Source organism: Carassius carassius, chromosome 21 (assembly GCF_963082965.1).
Source record: "Carassius carassius chromosome 21, fCarCar2.1, whole genome shotgun sequence".
Taxonomy (NCBI): Eukaryota; Metazoa; Chordata; class Actinopteri; order Cypriniformes; family Cyprinidae; genus Carassius; species Carassius carassius.
The window spans coordinates 16,615,661-16,637,663 of record NC_081775.1 but is presented as its reverse complement, the minus strand read 5'-3'; the positions used below and the strand labels follow the sequence as shown (position 1 = coordinate 16,637,663).

General features: G+C 37.6%; 1 protein-coding gene across 2 annotated transcripts; it reads right to left on the bottom strand.

The window, feature by feature from the left end:
• Positions 1 to 4,699: 4,699 nt before the first annotated feature.
• On the bottom strand, positions 4,700 to 18,750 carry ercc6l2 (excision repair cross-complementation group 6-like 2). Of its 2 annotated transcripts, none has more exons than XM_059503507.1 (19): positions 18,559 to 18,750; positions 18,307 to 18,370; positions 17,816 to 18,212; positions 17,625 to 17,735; positions 17,333 to 17,526; positions 16,645 to 16,806; positions 16,267 to 16,474; positions 15,906 to 16,163; positions 15,333 to 15,452; positions 12,219 to 12,290; positions 11,913 to 12,058; positions 11,715 to 11,810; positions 11,092 to 11,191; positions 10,741 to 10,893; positions 9,854 to 9,925; positions 8,492 to 9,212; positions 8,031 to 8,185; positions 7,301 to 7,470; positions 4,700 to 5,886 (listed from the first exon to the last, which is right to left on the bottom strand). In XM_059503507.1, the coding sequence occupies exons 3-19, from the start codon at positions 18,089 to 18,091 to the stop codon at positions 5,016 to 5,018; spliced, it is 3,885 nt and encodes a 1,294-aa protein (XP_059359490.1). In that variant the 5' UTR covers positions 18,092 to 18,212; positions 18,307 to 18,370; positions 18,559 to 18,750; the 3' UTR covers positions 4,700 to 5,015. The 2 variants fall into 2 exon arrangements, with proteins under 2 accessions (XP_059359490.1, XP_059359491.1); XM_059503508.1 differs by having other exon boundaries at positions 18,307 to 18,366.
• Positions 18,751 to 22,003: the final 3,253 nt, after the last annotated feature.

The following is a 22,003-nucleotide window of genomic DNA, read 5'->3' as shown; positions in this document are numbered from 1 at the left end:
GTCATGTGCCAACAATTTGTTTTCATGTTGGAAATTTTCTGCTGAAATAAACGAGCACAATGCTTCATGTTTACATCAGCAATGAGAACATGAAAGTGAGAGGACTGCTTTGTCATCGCTCTGCATCTGACTGCTCTCAGTCTCAATAAGCTTTGCTTGTGTGGTCTAGATTCAAGGGCTTCGAGTCCCTACACACATAAACAGCAGGCAGATGTAAGAGGATTGATTGTTTATCAAACTCTCAATTCTCTAAACAATGGATCAAATGACTGAACTCTGGCAATCAAACAGAGAATCTGCCTTATTCCCCCATGGGTAAATATTTACCCTAATATATCAAAAAGTTCCATTCATCATCACTTGGGACAGACATAACATGCACAATTTGGAACCAAATAGTGCAACTTAACTGTCTATTTGTATAATTTGTCCCCCTTTTTGCTGTCATTTGTTTTTTTTGTTTTGTTTTTTGGTGTTTATCATGAAAACATCTGAAAACATAATTAATAACACTATCTGGGAAGTGGGATCAGCCATTTTTGCTTACTTAAATATATACTGAAACACTTCAAATTAGGTCAAGTAAGGAGGGAGCGTGTGGGAACTCATACGGGGGTCAGAATATTAGTGATATTCAATAAGTTACTCATGTTACACTTTAGTGAGAGAAAATCAGTGCAGCTGAAGCCTGAGGCCTCATTAATGATGGTGCGACCGTCACCATGGTAACCACGGCTGTAATTTCATAATAAAGTGAAGTAGGAGGATTTTTGTGGACCAGCTGCAAGTGTTAAAAGAATATGAAATCAGTTATTAAATGAGTTAAGCATTAAAATAAGTAAAATATTTGAATGTATTTAATGAGATAGAGAAAAAGAAAACAATCATCAATAATCTAATTCTTCTATTTTGAACTAATATTTATGTTTTGAAATACTAATAAGAGTGAATATGTGGATATGTTGAAAACGTTTGTCATCACATTCATTCATAAATTAACTAACTCTAATTATGGATATTATTAATTCTATTTACAAATCAAAATTGTGAAATTTTACCAAAAAGTAGTTGTATAACAGTAGAAAGTAGTTGTATAACAGGAAAATAATGTTGGACGTTATACATTTCTACTTTAAATACAGGTGCATCTTAATGAATGAGAAAAGTTCATTTACTTCAGTAATTCAACTCAACTTGTCTTTGATTCTTTTCTCAACAAATTAGAATACTTCATAAAACATTTCTAGTGAACTGCTGGCCTTCTGGAAAGTATGTTTATTTACTGTTCATGTACTCGATACTTGGTAGGGGCTCCTTTTGCTTTGATTACTGCCTCAATTCAGCGTGGCATGGAGGTGATCAGTTTGTGGCACTGCTGTTGTGGTCTGGAAGCCTAGGTTTCTTTGACAGCGCCCTTCAGCTCATTTGCATTTTTTGGTCTTTCATTTTCCTCTTCACAATAGCCCATAGATTCTAGATGGGGTTCAGGTCTGGTGAGTTTGCTGGCCAGTCAAGCACACCAACACCATGGTCATTTAACCAACTTTTGTGGACAGGTGCCAAATCCAGCTGGAAAATTAAATCAGCATCTACAAATATCTGGTCAGTAGGAGGAAGCATGAAGTGCTCCAAAATTTCTTGGTAAACGGGTGCAGTGACTTTGGTTTTCAAAAAACACAATGGACCAAAACCAGCAGATGACAGTGCACCCCAAATCATCACAGACTGTGGAAACTTAACACTGGACTTCAAGCAACTTGGGCTATGAGCTTCTCCACCTTTCCTCCAGAATAAAGGACCTTGGTTTCCAAATGAAATACAAAACTTGCTCTCATCTGAAAAGAGGACATTGGAGCACTGGGAAACAGCCCAGTTCTTCTTCTCCTTAGCCCAGGTAAGACGCCTCTGATGTTGTCTGTGGTTCAGCAAATTCCTTCACACGTCTGTGTGTGGTGGCTCTTGATACCTTGACCCCAGCCTCAGTCCACTCCTTGTGAAGTTCACTCAAATACTTTGATTTTGCTTGACAATCCTCATAAATATGCGGTTCCCTCGGTTGGTTGTGCATCTTTTTCTTCCACACTTTTTCCTTCCACTCAACTTTCTGTTAACATGCTTGGATACAGCACTCTGTGAACAACCAGCTTCTTTGGCAATGAATGTTTGTGGCTTATCCTCCTTGTGAAGGGTGTTAATGATCGTCTTCTGAACAACTGTCAGATCAGCAGTCTTCCCCATGATTGTGAACCAAACTGAGACACAATTTTGAAGGCTCAGGAAACCTTTGCAGGTGTTTTGAGTTGATAAGCTGAATGGCATGTCACCGTATTCTAATTTTTTAAGATAGTGAATTGGTGGGTTTTTGTTAAATGTAAGCCAAAATCATCACAAATAAAAGAACCAGACTTAAACTACTTCAGTCTGTGTGCATTGAATTTATTTAATACACGATTTTCACAATTTGAGTCAAATTACTGAAATAAACTTTTCCACAAGATTCTTATTTATTGAGATGCACTTGTAGCAGTGAATTAATATTGAATATATTTCTATTTAACGTTATAGCTTACCTCACACTTTTCACCATTAAAAACTTAACCGTCACGCAGGAATCCATCACATGTTTTTTTTTAAAGAAAAGCCTGCCCTTTTTTGATTTGATTGGCCATCTCAGTAATTTTGACATTGATGAGCACAGTTAGACCAATGAGGCCGAGCAGCTTCCCTAAAAACATTTTTATTAAATTTTTAAAACATTTTGTCATCCTAACAACTGAAAAAGCAGCATCAGTATCAAATATTGTGGAGGAAAAAGTTGCCCAAAAAAAAAAAAAAACTTTCATTATTCAGTCAATGCTTTTCTTCATCAAACAGAAAGACATCTAAATGAAAGCTGACCTTTCATCAATCTGGACAGAGGTTGGGCTTGGGCTAGTTTGCACACTCTGACAAATCAAATCAAATCGCCCAGTGACATTGAAAAATAAGCAAAGTAAATCAGATTCAGCAGCAGACCGATCTCATAGCTTTGTGTGACTGCACTGCAGTCTTATTGTATCAGGAAAAACAAACAGCTTGTTCTACCTGCTCCAGACTGAACTTCAGTGCTGATGGAGGTACTACTAAAACAAGCAAATTCTGAGTTATTTCTGAATATCTCTTTGTGTAACACGGAGAAATAACAGGATGAAGGTGCTTCGTGTAATGGGAAGCAGATGTCATATATTTTCAGTTCCTGAGTTTGCATATAGCAGAAATTGATTAAAACATTTCAGTTTCAATTTACTTATTAAAAGCCACATATAGACTAAATCAGGGGTTCTCAACCTTTCTTGGCAGCAAAAAGCCCCTATGGTATAAATTGTTTGATGTATGCTATGAGATTTATTATAAGTAATATTCTAATATTTATAAAAAACATAATAAATGCAAAGATTCAAATGCTGTATAATAATGTTATGAAATGTAATTTATTCCTGCATTACTCCAGTCTTCAGTGTCACGTAATCATTCAAAAATCATTTTAATATGCTGACTTGAAATAATCCAGATCAATGTTGAAAAGTTTTGTTATTCATGAAACTGTGACACTTTTTTAAAATTAGGATTCTTTCATAACCAGAAAGTCCAAAAGAACACTTTTTTTTACTATTTTTTTTATGCCTTAATGTATTTGTTTAGTATCCTTGCTGAATAAAATAATTAATTTCTTTAAAAAATATACCCCAAACATATGAATTGTATATACATATAAAAACATATTTAAATATACAGTATATTTTACATAACACCTTTAAAATAAAAAAAAATAAAAAAAATCCACATAAATGACGAACCAATTATCTCCAGTAGCTTCTGATGATCAGGAACATACAGTAAGGACTGAAGATTAATTTAGAAACCAGTAAGTCCATCCTATCCTTTAGTGCATTATGAAAGGCCTTTACTGTACAGATAAGAATCTGCCGCTCTCAGGAAGGTATTATCATTCTTTGTAAACCAACCACCCGGACAATTGCGGCAAATGTTGCGTGAAGACAATATGCCATCCTTGTTCTACCTCCCAGAAGTTTGGAGGCTGTCTGAAGTGTCCTGTTGTAGCCCCAACTTGTCTTGGTTTGAATTAATGGCTATCAACACTTTCTAATTTCAGCATTTAAGAGGAGATCAAGAGTGAAAATCCTACCCATAATCCCTCCCTCCCCCCCTCGAGACCCTCTGTTTACCTCAGTGCAACAGCTGAGTGATGTGAGAAGACAGCTGCAGGTCACACATGTCATTTCTCTCGTAGTGCCACCGCTAATGCACTTCCAAGACTTAAAATGCAGCTGTAATGAGGACAGCAACAGGCACTGAGCTCTGCGACTCACAGCAGACGAGATGAAACGAGCAGCAGCGGCCTTAAGCTTCCATGAAAGAGAGTCTGCGGTGAGAGAGATTCATGCCACTTCATCAAAGCAATTACACTACTTCTTCAAAACTATTTACACCACTTTTTGGTCTGAGGTCCAAGACCACCAACTATTTAAGCCATTTAGCTGCCTGAAACAAAACGAGATGCAGTTGTGTGAGAAAAAAGGAAAGTTCCAATATAAATACTGCAAAATATTTAAGGAAATAAAATAAAAATTTAAAAATATGTAATGACACCACCAATGAACCATCTTTGTCAATGTTACTTTATTGTAAAAAAAAAAAATTTCATACTTTTTTTTTTTTTTTTTTTAATGTAAATTTTCCTTTCATGGGAAAAAATTAAATTGCATCCTTGTGCCTTCATTAAAACATCAACTCTAATATCATTCATAAAATGAATAAAAGCATTAACTGACAGTCAGTTATTCTGTGAAACCTACTGAATCCCGAGAAGGAAATAAAACACATAAAAAGATTAAATGAAAAAGAAATAAAAACAAATTAACTTAAATAAAAAGCCTGCACTTGCAATAAAACATAACATTGAAAAAAATATGAATTAAAATAAAAAGAAACACGTTGTTGAAGGAATTTGAAAACTATCGTTTCCAGAGAAATTTCTCATTTTTTTTCCAAAGCTGCGAGCTTTCTGTATTCTGATTACTCTTAGACTTTGCAGAGACACTGGCACTGTTACAGATCTTCTCCACCTCTGTCAGATCTGTGAGTTTGTTAATGCTCTCCTCATTTCCTTCATTCAAAATGTCCCAAAAGTCTTTCCCTTTACTTTTTGCTCTTTCTGTGCATGTGGATGCTTTCACATTTCTAGCTTGGTCCACAGTTTTCCTCTTAGACTTGAACAAGTCATCCAGGATGGATATGTCACCTATAAGGTCAGTAATTTGGGAGGAGCTGTTGGTCTTGGTTGAGCTTGATGCAACACAAGCATCTGTGGAGACACATGAAGGGTATTCCATGTCCTTGGAAGCTTGTGAGGAAGTAGTTATGTTGGTTTTACTTTCTTCTACTGGTGCACAGCTCCTTTGAGGAACATGTCCAGAAGTCGATGATGAGAATTTGGCTATGGAGGGCATCTTATTTTTATTGTTTGTGTGGTCTGTACTGCAATGAACCTCAGAGGTTTCAGTTTCACCCACTTTCTTTTTCTTTGATGCTTTACTTCCATCCTCAACCTCAGGGATTGGCACCTCAACTAGAGTTTTAAGAGTGGAGATTGGGTGGGCTCTTTTTGAGGTAGGTCTTTGTCTGGCTGTAGATGGAGGTGGTGGCTCTGGCTCGATGGCTTTAGGAAAGGTCTTTCTGACGATGTTCTTAAGTTCAGGGCTCTTCTGGCTGTAGAAGCTCCGTAATCGACTAAGTCTCTGCTCTGAATCGTTCTTCAGAATCTCTTCTGCAAAGGTCCGCACAGAGTCGAATCCAAAGACCTGAGCCATGTCTTCAAACTGCTGTCTGCAAGACCAAATATCATCTTAGAGAGACAACTAACTACAAAACCTGTGTTAAGCATGTTCATTTGGTAATCTGCGCCAACTCTGGCTTCTATGCAGGTTAAAGACAAATACAAGTTTTTTAAAAAGTACTCTTTGTACACATGTTGCTTTCAATGAAAAACGTACCTGAACGTACCTTGACATGTCCTAAAAATGTCAAATTATCTTTTATTTTTTCAGAGACTTCTTACATTTTCAGAGAGTCATGAGGGTCTGCAGGGCTCTTCACAGATAATTTCCTGTTTTGATTTTTTCTAAATGTGTCTGCAAATCGGTTAGACCACACAACTTGGAATAAGTAGTTTAGTTCCAAACTGAGTATATTGTAGTGTTCTTAGATATTGTTTTATACTCCATGCATTGCAAAATACAGGCAGTTTATGACCAGAAGAACCAGAAGATTTGCTTAATGCTAAAAGCTACAAAACATGTGACATAAAATATGTTCTTAAAGGGAAACAGCCAAAATGAAATACTCTTGTCATCATGTATTCACCCTCATGTTGTTCGAAACCTGTTCTTATGTGGAACATAAAACATATTTGAAGAAATGTCCAAATGTTGTTGGTTTGTTTGTTTTTTGACAATGATTTGGAAATCAATGCTAACCAAAACTGTTTGCTATCTAACATTCTTCCAAATATCTTCATTTATGTTCTGCAATTGAAATAAAGTCATACGTGCTTTCAATGACACACAGGGGAGTGTGTAACTGATGACAGAAATGTTGGGTGATCTATCCTTTTAATATAAATTCAATGACTAACCCCGAATTCAACATTTTAAAAGCCCATAAAACAACAACTCAGAAAATTCAGCGTTAGAGTCTTTTAAGGAAAACTCTTTGTAATTTGTAACTGAAAGAGCTCAAAAGCTTCTAATGGTGGTTGCCACCCTTTGTGGTTCAAAAAGAGAAAGCTATCTGTGAAGCAAGCCTCTTATTAAGTATGTGCCTGTGTGGAGCTGGATCACATTACAGCAGTTCATCAAGAAAAAGAGTATATACACTTGTGTGTGTGAGTGTGTGTTTTCACCATTACACGAACAAACAGTACATTTACGAGACTGTACTGAGGAGAAAAGCAGAATAAAGAAGAGGTTTTGCTCATGACTTGGGAAACGGGTGGGTGAGAGGGCTCTGGGGTGGTCTTCCCTCACTCCTGCGGGGCCGGGGCGGGGGGGCACACCATAGCTGTGGGGAGAACTGGCACATGGCCCTGCGCTACCAGGAATTTCCTCTCACTGACTTGCTGTTCTAGTGTTTGTGTTTTTAGCCCAATTGACACGATTATATGCTTTGTGCAGAGTTGACGGAGAGTCGGATCCTTGTGTGAGGAGAAATCAAAGTATTTTGGAGCAGAGAATAGAGTTACCTGCACATGCTGCTGGGTGTCTCTCCCACGATGACAGTGACATTGTTCAGGCTGTAAGAGGTTTTGATGTTGTGTTTGACCGGATGTTCATTGTGGGGTCTGCCATATTCCTGCAGCGTCCGATCTCCATCAACATGATCTGGGAGTAGTGCGGGATCAGATGACTGGGTCTACAACACAATGAATACAGTGTGTTAGAATTGTGCTCTAAAATTTACTTTCCAAACAATTTATAAAGATTAAAAAATATATAATTTAGGTTATTGGTCTCTCTCAATCAGTCTGATGATTCTTTCACAGAATGGATCAGTTTCTGTTGACTCACTCACTGAGCAGAGGTCAAGTCTGGCAGGAAATTCTGAAGTTTTGTGTCATTCGGGATTGTAAAATAATTGAGTATTATACTGTTGTTCATTATACAAACATGTAGTTCAAGATGTATTTCAATAAAGTATATTTTTGTACTAGCACTGAAATAATGTATGCAAAAATGTGAAAATGGCTACTCAAATTGTGGTGTTCAAAAAATAAGGCATGGTTGTTTAAATGACAACATGTACTTAAACACAAATTGTGATTACTCTATGTAGAAAAAAAGAAATCTCTAAAACATACCAAAATACTATTATTAGTTGCATTAAAATACTGAACACAAAAAGTGCAGCAACTGTTTGATTCGCCCAACAGCATGCATATATATCCAAAAAAATATATATATATATATTGAAACCTCTGATGAGTCTGGAAGCTGGTTTGCAAGAAGCTGTGAGTGCTTGTTGAGTTCAAACACATCTCGTACTGCAGCACGGCTCAGGCGGTCTTCTGCTCTGCTGGAGCCCACTACCTTCTGATTAGAGTGAGTGTAGCTCACGTGCTGAAGACCACCTGTCAGAAAAGTCAGAAAATATCTTCAGGTATATTACATTCAAACCATCTCAAAAAAGGTCTAAATTTGTCCTCTGTTTGTTTTTTGACTGAAACAACACAGTGAACTCTAATGCAATTGTTAATTATTCTTTTTGTTTATTGTTATTTTGTTGCTGCAAATGATCTGTGATTTTCTTAAATGACTTTTGTTTGATGAAATCGATTACTTGGTTATTTAATTGTATATTCTGTGTGTATTATAAAAAACATATTAAATATACAAGATGATTCCCAATAAATAGTCCAAGTTATTAAATGTTCAACCTAATAATGAGTCCAGTGTTCCAGGGATTTCTTCATCTCTGGATCGGGGTTTGTCAGATCCTGAGTTTCGGCTCTTTATGCCCAAAGATCTTTGAGTAGAGTTGTCCCTCCCAGAGGACCATCTGTCAGCTGATTTATTGTCCTGAGGAGAAGAACCCTTCATACATATCATGCCTTCTTGGGGAACTTCATCTTCTGATGAGGTAAAACTTTTATCTTCAGATCTTTTTTCTGCAAAGTTCACCCTTTTTTGAAAATGATTCTCGCAAGCGGTCACGCTGTCTTTGTTTTGTTTATGTGAACTTGTTGGAAGGAGATCAAGGTCTGATGATTTTTTCTGCTGTTTACTATCAGCGACTCCCTCCAACATTTCCTTGGGTTCAACGAACAGATCCCGTGTCTTAGATGTTTGTCCCTTAATCATGGTGGGTTTTTCACAGTTGTCCTCATCCTGACTACTAGAGTCCTCGTCACTGTCTGTCTCCTGCCGTTCTCTCTGAGCCAGTTGTCTCTGGAGCAGACCATACAGGCCCATATTGCCAATGCAGGCAGTGCCAGCTCCCCCCACTTCTCCTGTGTGTGCTTCTGAGGGCCTGGGCCTGAAGCAGCAGGGATCTTCATCCTCACTTGCACTGCTGAAGTCCAGCACCCCTGCAGGTTTGAACCCAGCACCAGCTGATCCAGCTGCTCTCTCAGTAGCAGCATCCGCTGACTGAAGATCCTGAGGTGAATCAAGAGGGGCTGTTAGTTTTATGCTGGAGATGGTTTGTTTAGCGATTACTTGTATATAAATATGAAAAATAAAGATACAAAAGTTTAGTAAGTTGCTCTTCAAAAAGGTGTTGTAGCTTTAACTTTGCTTTAAAGTTTTAGATCATTTTTATTTGTTCCTTTTTTTATTATTTTATCTTCATTTTTGTCAATTTATTTGTATTTCTAATCGAAAATCTCTCTCTTTTGCTCTCGACCAGGGAAAAGTCATGTTTAGCTATTCAGATTTAAATGTATATAACCATTTTTATGCAACTTTATCACACTTTAATTGATCCAGTTTTCAGCAAAACACTGACTTTAACAAGCTGCGGCGGGGGCTGCATTCAGTGCCCATCCTCTTCAGAAAAACAATGTGTGAGGTTCTTTCCAGAAGAACAATTAGATAAGGCCTCTGCTGAGTAAATAAATGTGGTATAGATAGTATGTTTCTGTGTGGTCTTCACCATTGGGTTTGAGAGGGGGCTGATTATGACCATGTGTTCGCCTGTCATGCCGTGGGAACAGATGGATGATGAGAACGAAGAGGGGAGAGATGGGTGGGAAAATGAAATGCTTCAGACACGGGTCTGTGAAAGGGTGGGTACTCACTGGCTCCTGCAACCTCTCGTCCAGAGCTTGAGTTCTGGCCGTCGTGATCCCCACCTCCACTCGGCCCTCCCTCTGTGAACCAAACACGCAATTCCCATCATGTCAATGAGAAGGAATTCATTTCATATAAACAGTTCATTAAAGCGATGTCATTAGGGATATGTAGAAACCCTTTAGATAGCATCCACATGCTCCTCAGAAACTCAAAAAAGAAATTACAAATCCACAAATTGCACAAAAACCTACATTAATACCACAAGACTAGGGCAGCAATAACCGACTGATATAACAGATGCTGATTACATATCTGTAAGTTAGAGAGCATTTAAGGGGCCATTCAAATATTGCGCCTGTAAAACGCTATGCGCGCTACTTTCTGCTTTGTTCCCAAAGTGTTCAGGTGCTTGCGCTCCGGAGGCATCTGCCATTGCTAAGCAACCATATCCTGTGCTCTCCATGAAGAAGTGGAAATTTCACCAAAGGATAAATGGATTTGCACAGCAGCACTAAAAAATTGTTTGCAGTAGCTCTGCTACAAAATTTATTTAAAAATTGCTATCCATATACAGCTATGATCAGCTGTTCCTTCATCTTTGCTGAGCTTTCAATGTTGTTACAGGAAAGGATGAAGCTGATTGGTTGGTTCTTGTCACATGACTCCGCTGCGGGCTTGTGGCATTCTGAAATGTACACGGACACACCTGGAAAAAAAGAGTGCGTCGCACCGCATGCGCATCGTGAAATGCGATCACGTGTGCATCGCAACCGCGTCACTTCCATTATGAGCGCGCATGCCTTGCATCTTAATTTGAAATAATGAACTTGAGCGCGCAAAAGACGCAATATGTGAACAGCCCCTAACAATGCCATTTTTTTGGTCTTTTTACCTCCAGGATGCGGTGAGTAAGACAGGTGCCATCAGTCTGCAGACGAAAAAGGTTTCGGATGCCAAACAGCTCTCCTGCCTGGCCATCGGTTCCCTGAACAGCCTCAAAGTAGCGTCTAGCATTCTCCTGGCCTATTACTGATGACTGAAGTTGCTGTCAAAAAATCAAGGAGAAAAACATTAGTGTTAGATTTGACATCTTAGGACGAGGGAGCTAAAACTATGTGGCTACAACTATAAGAACATTTTATTAATAAAACTGTTACATTTTTAAAACTGTTAATACATGCAACCAAGTATATCTTCATTCACCTTTGATGCACAATATTGTGTCTATTTTTAATGACCATACCTGTTTGTAAATCTGGCGCAGATATATGATCTCCTCTACTGTTCCTAAAGAGATAAGTCTAAAAACAGTCACATCCCTGCACTGGCCAATACGATACACCCTGTAAATGAAAACAGAAAGAATTACAGGTCCACACAGGTCTTACTGGGACCTTAATAATTTCCATACACCTTGGGTTGAATCTTGGGTAAGATTTTATTTAAGACGTCACACACATACGGTGAACACACACCCGGAGCAGTGGGCAGCCATTTATGCTGTGCCACTCACTGCTCCGGGTGTGTGTTCACAGTGTGTGTGTGTGTGTGTTCACTGCTGTGTGTGTGTGTGCACTTTGGATGGGTTAAATGCAGAGCGCGAATTCAGAGTATGGGTCACCATACTTGGCTGTATGTCACGTCACTTTATGCTCATCAAGGCTTCATTTATTTGAAGAAAATGCAGTAAAAATCTTGTGAAATGTTATAATATTATTATTCATTTCTTTCAATCTTTTGAACAGCAGTATATCTACTAGTGCAGAATTTTGAGAATGATTGTCAGTATTCAATTCAGAGTACTTAATCTTTCTGGCATGCTGTTGTGAAATGTGAATACCTAATGTTATGACTTTTTTTTCTCACCTGTCAATAGCCTGAAGATCATTGGCAGGATTCCATGTTGGATCAAACAACACAACAACATTAGCTCCAACGAAGTTGAGACCAAGCCCACCCGCCCTAGAGAAGAAACATGAGGATCAAAGGCATTATGAATCCTGTTGTCATAAATGTATGTGATATCTTATAACGAAACACAATTACTTCTGAAGCCACACTCACAGGGTAGACACCAGACACAGGTTGACATCCCGAGAGCTGTTGAACTCTTTCACTATCTTAACTCGGTCCTTAGACTTGGTGTTTCCATCCAGTCTGTGGTACTCCAGACCCTCGGCCATGCAATAGCTTTCTAAAACATCTAACAGCTGTTAAAATATGAATAAAGAAAGGTTTGTTCTACTGGATTCACACTTATTATAATTAGGACTGTCAATCAGTGAACATGTATATATTTTGATAGATACAGAATTTTTTTTTTTATAAATGTCGCTTCTTTTAAAAACTTTTTGTAACCAACCACCTCACCTTGGTGGAGAGAGAGAAGAGTAGAACTTTGTCTTTCTTTGCGATAAAGTGGTTGAGTAGCTTTTGCAGAACCTGAAGCAGGAAGAAAAACAGGACAAGCTTCACAAAATGATGACTGGTGCAAAGACAATCTTGCTTATCATAACATGTGGAAACACAAAGGTTTTCATTTAAATCGTAATGAGAAGACGAGAAACTAACACGTCAGTCAGCGGCCACTGGGTAGAGATTAACAGAGCGGGCTGTGTCTTTTCTTTCTATTGCTGATGTTTCAGAAACCAGCGCCCATTCTTGTGAGGATGCCAGTAACTCAGTATCTGCCAATAACAGCACCCTCAAGATGCTCCGGCTAAAGGGAGGGGGAAACCTTTGAAAGGAAGGCCTGAAGAAACGCTAAATACTGTCCTTGTTATTTCTCAAGGAAGTGTATCCACAGCCTGCAAGGAAAGACAGCTCAGGGCCAGTGCTAGCCACAAGAGGGTTTATTAATCTCCATATTGCCAGGGAAAAATCTGGAATGGACTGGAAATTAAGATATCTTGGCAGAGCAACTTTTCTATGCTGTTCCAGCCAAGAGAAGAACACTCTCAAGGATGTAAGTGTGTCACTGTCAAAGTCTACAATCAAGAGAAGACTATAGAGAGCAAATAAAGAGGGTGCAAACAAGGCCAGATTAGACTTAGCCAAAAAACATCAAGAAAAGCATTCTTTGGATGGCTGAAATTAAGATCAACCTGTACCAGAATGACGGGAAGAAAAAGTATGGAGAAGGCTTGGAAAAGCTCTTGATCCAAAGCATACAACATCATCTGTGAAACATGGTGGAGCAGTGTGATGGCATGAGATTGTGGCACTGGGTTACTGGTGTTTACTGACGACGTGACAGAAGACAGAAGCAGCCGGAAGAATTCTGAAGTGTACAGGGATATACTCTCTGCCCAGATGCAGCCAAAGGCAGCAAAGTTGATAGGACTGTGCTTCATAGTACAAGTGGAAATACACCCAAAACATACAGCAAAAGCAACACGAGTTTTTGAAGGTAAAAAAGTGGAATATTCTACAATGGCAAGGTCAATATCCTGATCTCAACCCGACTGAGCATGCATTTCAGTTGCTGAACAAAAAACTACATTTAGAAAGACACACAAACAAACAACAATTGAAGTCAGCTACAGTACAGTACAGGCCTGGCAAAGCATCACAAGAGGAAACACAATATTTGGTGATGTCCATGAGTTCCAGAATTAAGGGAGGCATTGCCTGCAAAGGATTCTCAACTAGTGGTCGACCGATACATTGCCAAGGCTGACACATTTTTCAAATATCGGCATTTGACCGATGTGTTCGAGTTGGGACTTTTATTTTGATAGCATGCCAAACTTTTATTTTATGTTGCTGAGAGCAGCAGCACCGATCACACAGTGCTCACATTCTCCCTCTTGTTTGCAGTCATCGTTAACAGTTCTGTCTAATACGGATAGAAATACTAAAGTATAAGTAGGTTTGTTTTACACAATAATTTTTTTATCCATTTTTTTATTATTCTCAGCAAAACACTAAAATGTTAAATTTTATTTATGATTATATTTATTTGTCCAACTACATTTGAGCCCCTGAAAATGGAGGGGACTGTGTATAAAAATGGTTTTAATCCCTAAACATTTTGTGTTGTATTTTGATTCAAACCCTGGAATTAAAGCATAAGTCTGCACTACAATTTCATCTTGATGGTTTCATTTTAATTCATTTAATTAATTAATATATATATAATAATCATGACAACTCTCTGAAGATTTTAGCATGGTAATGGTTATGACAATGTTAATGTATTTGGTCTTGGCAGAATAGATCTGCTACGCTGCTGGATATTGCTGTAGTTGTAGATTATTGCAGCTGCTGCAAGCAAGAACGGGAACTTACTACTGCCAATTCATTCAGCAATACAGTGCTGTGAGTATTTAAGACATACTGCTGCAGCACAAATTGCATATAAAATAACCTGCAACAGATCTAAACAGGTGGATCTGGGGAAGGTAGTGGGTTTTAGAAAAACTCAGAAAGCATGCTGCAAATGCTTAAGTGAATGCTAACCAGCCAATTAAATGTAAAGTAGCAAGCTCATTGGCTGCGTATGCAACAAGAACCAATCAGCTTATGCCAAGTCGTTTAACACTGTGAATATCATCAGTTACATTAAAACCGTCAGCCAGTACCATCTAGAGTTTCAGGACTGAACTTTATATATAATAGGGCTGGGCAGGTTATTATCGCGTTAACACATTCATTGATTAACGCCGATAACTATTTTATCGCGTTAACGCAGTTTTTTTATTATTATGAAGGTCCGTTGCTGACTAGCTCTGAATACACATACAGACAAATGATGGGTCACAGGAGGGGATGCTCCTGATCAAAGTATTTAGGTGAAGCATCAGCATTCACAAATCACAGTCCAGTGTAGGGCAGCATTATAAATCGCATGCAATATTTAATGCACATCTTTTTGGTAAAGCCATTTCTGTAATCAGTGGTAAATCTCCATCACCTGCATGCTTTCACATGGAGCATCATTTACTACACAGAGTCGTTTTTCACTGACAAGCTGCGCACAAACACGATCATATTTTGTGCATGTTTTGCGCTGCTTATCAGTGAACAACGGCTCTGTGTAGTTAATGTTTCTCCATGTGAAAGCGTGCAGGTGATGGAGATTTACTGCTGATTACAAAACCAGCTTTACTGACAAGATGCGCATTAAATATCGCATAAGATTTATCGTGCAGCCCTGGTCCACTGTTATTTTACAGAGAAGAAATGCAAGAAGCTAGAAATAATGACTTCATAAATGGGAAATAGAAGTTTCCGATAGCATGTGAAGACAGCAGAGAAGCGTAAAAAATGTAAACGTTGCCCAGCACAAATATATATATATAAAATTTGCTTTCAAATCGAAGTAAATGAAAATTAAATATATTCTAGAAAATACAAAACTGCATAGTTAAAAATTACTCATTCCTTTAGTTAAAAAAAGGAACATTTTGAAAGGGTAAGTAAAAATCTGAAAGAAAAAAAAAGTTTAACATTAGTTCTTGATCTTTAGGAAAAATGCCTCACCTTCATTTTTCCACTGTACATGGGGTCAGACATTGCTTCAAAGGCTGCTTGTTTGCACCTCCCTATGAAATCTGGAAATTTCCTAAAAACTTGTTCACAAATTGCTGTCACATATTTCTCCTGTGGTTGGAGAAAGAAAATCACAAAAATATTTACATAAAGATAATGATGTTAAGGATAATACGTACTGGACCAACAGAGTGTATTTAAGCCATTACAAAATTACGACATGGTACATACTGTACAATCAAACCTCATAATAGTTTCAACAGACCAGTAATACTGATTTTGTTGGATGAACGACATAAAGTACAGTTCAAAAGTTTTGGGGTCAGTGAGATTTTATTTCTTGAAAGAAATTACTTTTAAGGATACATTACAGTAAAGAAATGCTTAAATAAATGTAAATAGAAAACATCCACTTTAAATTGTAATATTTCACAATATTACTTTTTTACTGTATTTTTGATCCAATGACATGATTTGATCGAAAACTAACCAACCCCAAAACTTTTGAATGGTAATTTATTTGACAGCACTCCTGCAGTATTTCCACCACACCCAATTACTAACCTGTTTTTTGCTGGTTCCTTCTTTGGACTGCAGTAGTGCAACATGATTGGCCACCTTTCTGAGGATAGTCAGATAACTGAAATACAGGTATCTAACTGGCACACCGTTTGCGTTCAGTTTGTAGCAGCACTTCTTCCCTGTGCGGCCACTGCCACAGCGACACTTTCCTGAGCTCTGCAACAACAGGGTCACATCGTCTGTGTCCAGTACGGCACGATACACCTTCCGCTGGAAGTCTGTGAGAGAGCAATAGACCACCTGGAGAGGAGCAAGACCAGAAGCAGCTCATATTAGAGCAAATAATAGGATATAATATATTAATTCAGCGGGTTTTTTCAACTTAAGCTAGCCAATAACTCACTCGATCATCCTTCTTAGGTAGCTGGTCACTGATGAGGGCCTTTGTTCTCCTGAGGAACCAGTGTGTGAGGCTTTTGGCAAGGTCCTGAACTGCTTTACGGCCTTCTGCTAGAGCTCTTTTGGTCACGGTGTGCTTTTGTCCAAGCTCAATGGGGTCTGAAAACCTGTTTTTAAAACCCACCGGAGAACCCAGACATCCTGGAATGGCCCTGTGATATTTAAGTCAATTAATGGAGAAATTATCATTATCATAACACTATACCATAACCTATTAAACTGCCTACAAAAGCTGTGATCTTCTAAGTCACCATCCAAATCAAAATGCAGCATGAGTACATCAATTGAGGTTAAAAATAGTAATGCTTTCTGAGTGCCTCACCAGTCCATAACACACCACAATTCCTCCAAGTTGTTCTGAAGGATTGTTCCTGTTAGACCAACCCTCACTTTACATCTCATGTCCTTCATGGCCTGGGTGATCTGGGACTTTGGGTTCTTTATTTTGTGAGCTTCATCAACTATAACGGCATCCCAATCAATACTGCACAAAACCGAGTGAGACAGTATATTATGTAAAAGATTAATCAACGCAATTCGCTTTTCAATTGCAAAGAATATGTTAAAAACTATACTGAACCATGAACTAAGGCAGTAACCATTTTACAATATACTAAATGAAACTGAAAGTACAATACTGTGCAAAGGTTTGGGGTCAGTAGGATTTTTTTTAAAGATATTAATGTTTTTGTTTGTTTTGTTTTTTTAGCAATGATGCATTAAAGTGATGGTAAAATACTGATCATTTTTATTTGAAATAAATGCTGTTCTTTTGAACTTTCTTTTAATCAAAGAATCCTGAAGAAAATCTTTAAATATATTAAAAAAGTAAATAGTAAACTTTAAAAAAAAAAATCTAATCCATGAAACAAATTATTGTTTAGTTTTTTTATTATAGCTATGGTGAGCATAAGAGAACATGACACGACACAGTAACTCTGTAATAAAAAACGGTAATAAAACATGTTGCATAAACAATAAAAAAACATCAGTCAGTAGCATTAATATACCTGTTAAACTGGTCCAAACAGAGTCTAAGGGTTTCATAAGTTGTAAGAGCAATCTCACATCTTGCTCTCTGCACTCGCGCCAATTCTTCATCCTTCCTCACACCATGCACGACCACGACTCTAAAATGACCCCACGTGTCTAATTCATCTTTCCAGTTGTAGAGAAGAGAGAGCGGAGCCACAATAAGGAAAACCTGAATAGAAACAAACATAAAAGAAAGGGGTTTTAATGCAGTATTATGCAATAGAAAATCATCTAACGAGGAAATATTAGATCTGACATTCGTAATACCTTCTGAACTTGTTCTGATGGCTTCTGTGACAGCAAAAACTGTGGCTTATTGTTTTCGACGTCTTTCCATGTACCCGTTTTCCGCAGAACTGCAGCCAGGAAGCCGATGACCTAAAGGAAAAGAGGAAAGAGGAAAATGAGCGGTCCTTTCAAGGTTTATTCTATACATTGTAACATGCAGATTTACATACCTGAACAGTCTTTCCAAGACCCATGTCATCACCTAAAATGCATCCTCTAGATTTGGCATAGTTATGATGGATGAATTTTATGCCTTCTCGCTGGTAGTCACGTAAATAACGATTGATGGTGAATGGAACTTTTACATCACTTCCCGACAGCAGAAATGGCTCAGAAGGACCAGGTGGCGTCTGATTACTGTGAAAGAGAGGCCTTTCATCCTCAAACTGAGGAAGAGAGGTTCTGGCATCCTGCCGCATCGTACATTTCGAGTCTTCCTCCTCCATCTCCACAGAGAAAGCGTCCACATCGATACAGATGCTAACTAGATAAAGTCTTGTTTAGCTGCGACAGGCTTCTCCTTTGGAGCAGCACAAAAGTCATTTTGGTGAGCAGAGTACATTTGACCTGCAAACAAAAAAAAAAAATACCATTAAAATCATATCAGGCTGAAAGGTTAAAGGTAAAGTTAAAGAATAGACCAGAGTCATAATCTACTCACCATCAGCATGTTTATTTTTTTCCCATACAATGAAAGTGAATGTTGACTGAGACTGTCATTCTACCTTTTGTGAAGAAAGACAAAACGAAAGCAAGCCATATATTTGTAAACGGAGAGGTATAACGTAACCGTGATGATTACTTTGATTACATGTTAATTTGTTTTGATTTAAGTATCCTTTACGCGTTTCGATCGCTTTAAATCCCTTGCCTAAGATCATTTGTTATACACTGGAAGTCAGTTTGGTCTTACCATCATGAATTCATTTTAGGCTCGCTGTAGTTTCTGGGATTATGTACTTCTTGTAGTGCAAACTATGAAGATATCTGAGTGAATGTGAGATAAACAGGTATTTTCCCTCCGCCTGTACAATGTATTTGATTTTATTCTCATCTAGTTAGCATAGTGCTGCATACAGTGTCGCAATATGGAGTTGCGTTTATTTACCTATCTGTGTGTTGAGAGCAGCACTTTCCGTACAAGCGCTAAGATTAAGTACAGTCAGTTAAAATATCTACATTAAATTATGTTTTGAATGAATAAAATAAAACAAAATATATTTTAGATCTTGATATTTATACTGTTAGGGGCAGCTTACATGTGCAAAATGTTAAAACAATATTAATTAAAAAATAATAATGTCAAATTATTAGCCTTGGTCAAAATAATGAGAAAAAAAAAAAAAAAAAAAAAAAAAATTTTATATATATATATATATATATATATATATATATATATATATATATATATAGTTAAAAATAATTTCCACAACATTAGATGAAAAAACGAGAATTAGAAGTTAAAAAAAGCCTAATAAAAATGTAAAAAGCATATGACAACACTTACTAAAATTGTAACTAAAACCTAAAATAAAAAGGCAAAGCTCAAAATATTAATACATGCTATATAGTACATAAAATAAAATAAAAAAAGAACAAAAAGTTAATTGCAGTCAATTAAATATTGAATGAATAAACTGAGATCAAATATATTTTAACTCTTAATATTTATACTGTTTTATCACTTGTAGGGACAGCTTACATCAGCAAAGAGTTAACACCAATATTAGCATCATCGTTGTTTTTGTTCATTAAAACTGGTCAAAATAATTTTTTAATAAATGAAAATAAAGCTGAAATAAAATGCAAACATTATACAAACAACGAAAATTTGAAATGATGCCTACCAGTTGGGGTGTTTTGCATTCAGGTTTTCTTGGTGTGACAGCTGACTTTATCGGACCAAGTATTACATCTATTGTGAACTGTAGCCTTTCTACAGGTCTTTTTCCATCATGTCTTAAGCAAGTGGTCATTCAGTTTCAAAGCTGCCCTGTATTTTGAAAATATTGGAGAAAGTGGTTTTATCTCAGCAGAGCTCTTTTTTTGGCTAATAATGATGTGCTAGATGCTTTTCAGTCTGGCTTTAGGGCAAGACACAGCACTGAATCAGCTCTATTGTGAGTTTCCAATGATTTGTTACTCATTGCAGACTCGGGTAGTCGAGGAGCTTTAATTATGCTCTACCTTAGAGCATCTTTTGATCTAATAGATCATGATATCCTTATTAAACATTTAGAGCATGTTGTGGGTCTGAGAAGGAACTGTTTTAAAATGTTTTTTTCATGTTATTTGATGGGACAATCATTTTCAGTGAGGGTTGGAGAATTTTCTTCCTCTTCAGTCTCTATTGACTGTAGAGTACCTCTGGGCTTCATTTTGGGACCTATTCTGTTTTCACTATTTCTGTTGCCTTTAAGCCTTATTTTAAGAAACACAGTATGTCTTATAATCTTTATGCTTATGATATTCAGATTTATTTGCCTATTAGATCTGGAGGATAATCTTCTCATTCACTACTTTAATGCACTTTATTTGGGAGTGAGCCAATCTCTTATTTCAAAATTGCAACTGGTCCAAAATGCAGCTGCGAGGCTCCTTACTAGTACAAAGAAAAGGGAGCATATTACTCCAATTTTGGAAAAGCTGCATTGGCTTCTGGATGAATATCGGATTCAGTATAAGGTGTTGATGCACGCTTTTAAAGCTGTCCATGATATGGCCCAAGAAAATATTATGGACCTGATTCATTTGAACTCTGGTAGATCTCAAAAAAGATCATTTAACTGCTTACTGCTCTCAGTTTCAAAAACTCTGAAAACCTGAAAGCAAAGGGGAATCGTGCATTTTCGGTTGCTGGCCCAAGACTGTGGAATACCCTTCCGTCAGATCTGCACCCTCAGTTGATGTTTTTAAATCTTTCTTGAAAACATGCTTGTTTTCTATGGCTTTTAATTGTTGACTTTGGAAGAAGTAAATTGTTTTAAGCATTTTTCTGTTATTGTTGTTTTTTGTTTTTACTATTCTCATCTTATGTTGCGGTACAGTCCTTTGGTCTACTTTGTAAAATTATAAAATCACATAAAAACACTAACATTTTAACTAAAATTAAAACTGAAAATTAAAAACAAAGCTCATAATATTAATACATACTATAATAGTACATAATTCTAAAATAACATTGGCTAACATTTAAGTCTTAATAACAACAACAACAACAATAATACTAATCATAATAAAACTTTAAAATACAGCTATAAATGAGCTATGGGAACTGAGGCTTTATTTTTCTATCTGCAAAAAAGGCACATATTCTACCTAAGCACCTGATCAATATGCTGACAGCCAAGCTTCAAATTAAAATATTTTAATTGCAGTTAAAGACAGCAGGTTGTGTCTGGTAACCAGACCAGACCAGTGTAAATTAGCACAGCAACAGCAATACCTACATTGAAATCTCGTCTCAGACTGGAAAAGATCCACTAGTTTGTTTGACGTCCTCCTAATGTATATCTACTTCTCACTAGATTATGTGCCTCTTTCCTGGGGAGCCACCAAATCTGCTAATTATGGTCAATGAAAGTGGTTAATGGTTTTGCACACGGGTGGTCCGTAGCTCTTTAACACATTCATTCTTACTGACCTCACCCTTACAACCCATCTTGGGCAGCTGTTTTTCACAGGGGGCAAACAGACCCATGCGCTTCAGTAGAAGAACAAGTGTTGTGTGCGACCCAGTGCTATGCCTACTGCTATGTAAACCGTCTGTCATGACTGTCTGGGCTTCTTTATAAGAACATCTGCAGCAGCTGCCATATAAATTCCCAGTGTTGAGAGAGGAGGAACAGAAAGTTTCATTTTTGTCTTGCAGTGTACCATAGTTGAGCGGACAACACGGGCCATCCACCACTTCCTCCTCATCTTTAGCTTGGATAACAATAACGACAGACTGTTTCCTTGTGTTTTTATTCACACAGCCCCTCTTGATTGTTTCTACCACAAAAATCCCCAGTCGTTCAGGTAAAACATTTCCTGAGCAATCAATGCCCTTAGGTGACTTTCCTACAATAGGCTGCAGTGTTGTAATTTTGAGCTCCAGGCACATTATGTCGTCCCATACGGTACTGTAAAGGGCATTTTTCATTAGCACTGTGAGATCGCAGGCAGCAGAGGCTGCTGAGGTTCCCCCTCACTGCAGATGCTGAATGGGAGATTTGTCTTCTTCTCCCTGTGCTTAGGAAATGCTCCATCTGTGTTTCACAGACTTTCTCCCATGAGTCACCCAAGCTTAGAAAGCCAAAACCAATTACAGTTACGCCAAAAATGACAGTTTCAACTTCATACGAATTGATTATGGA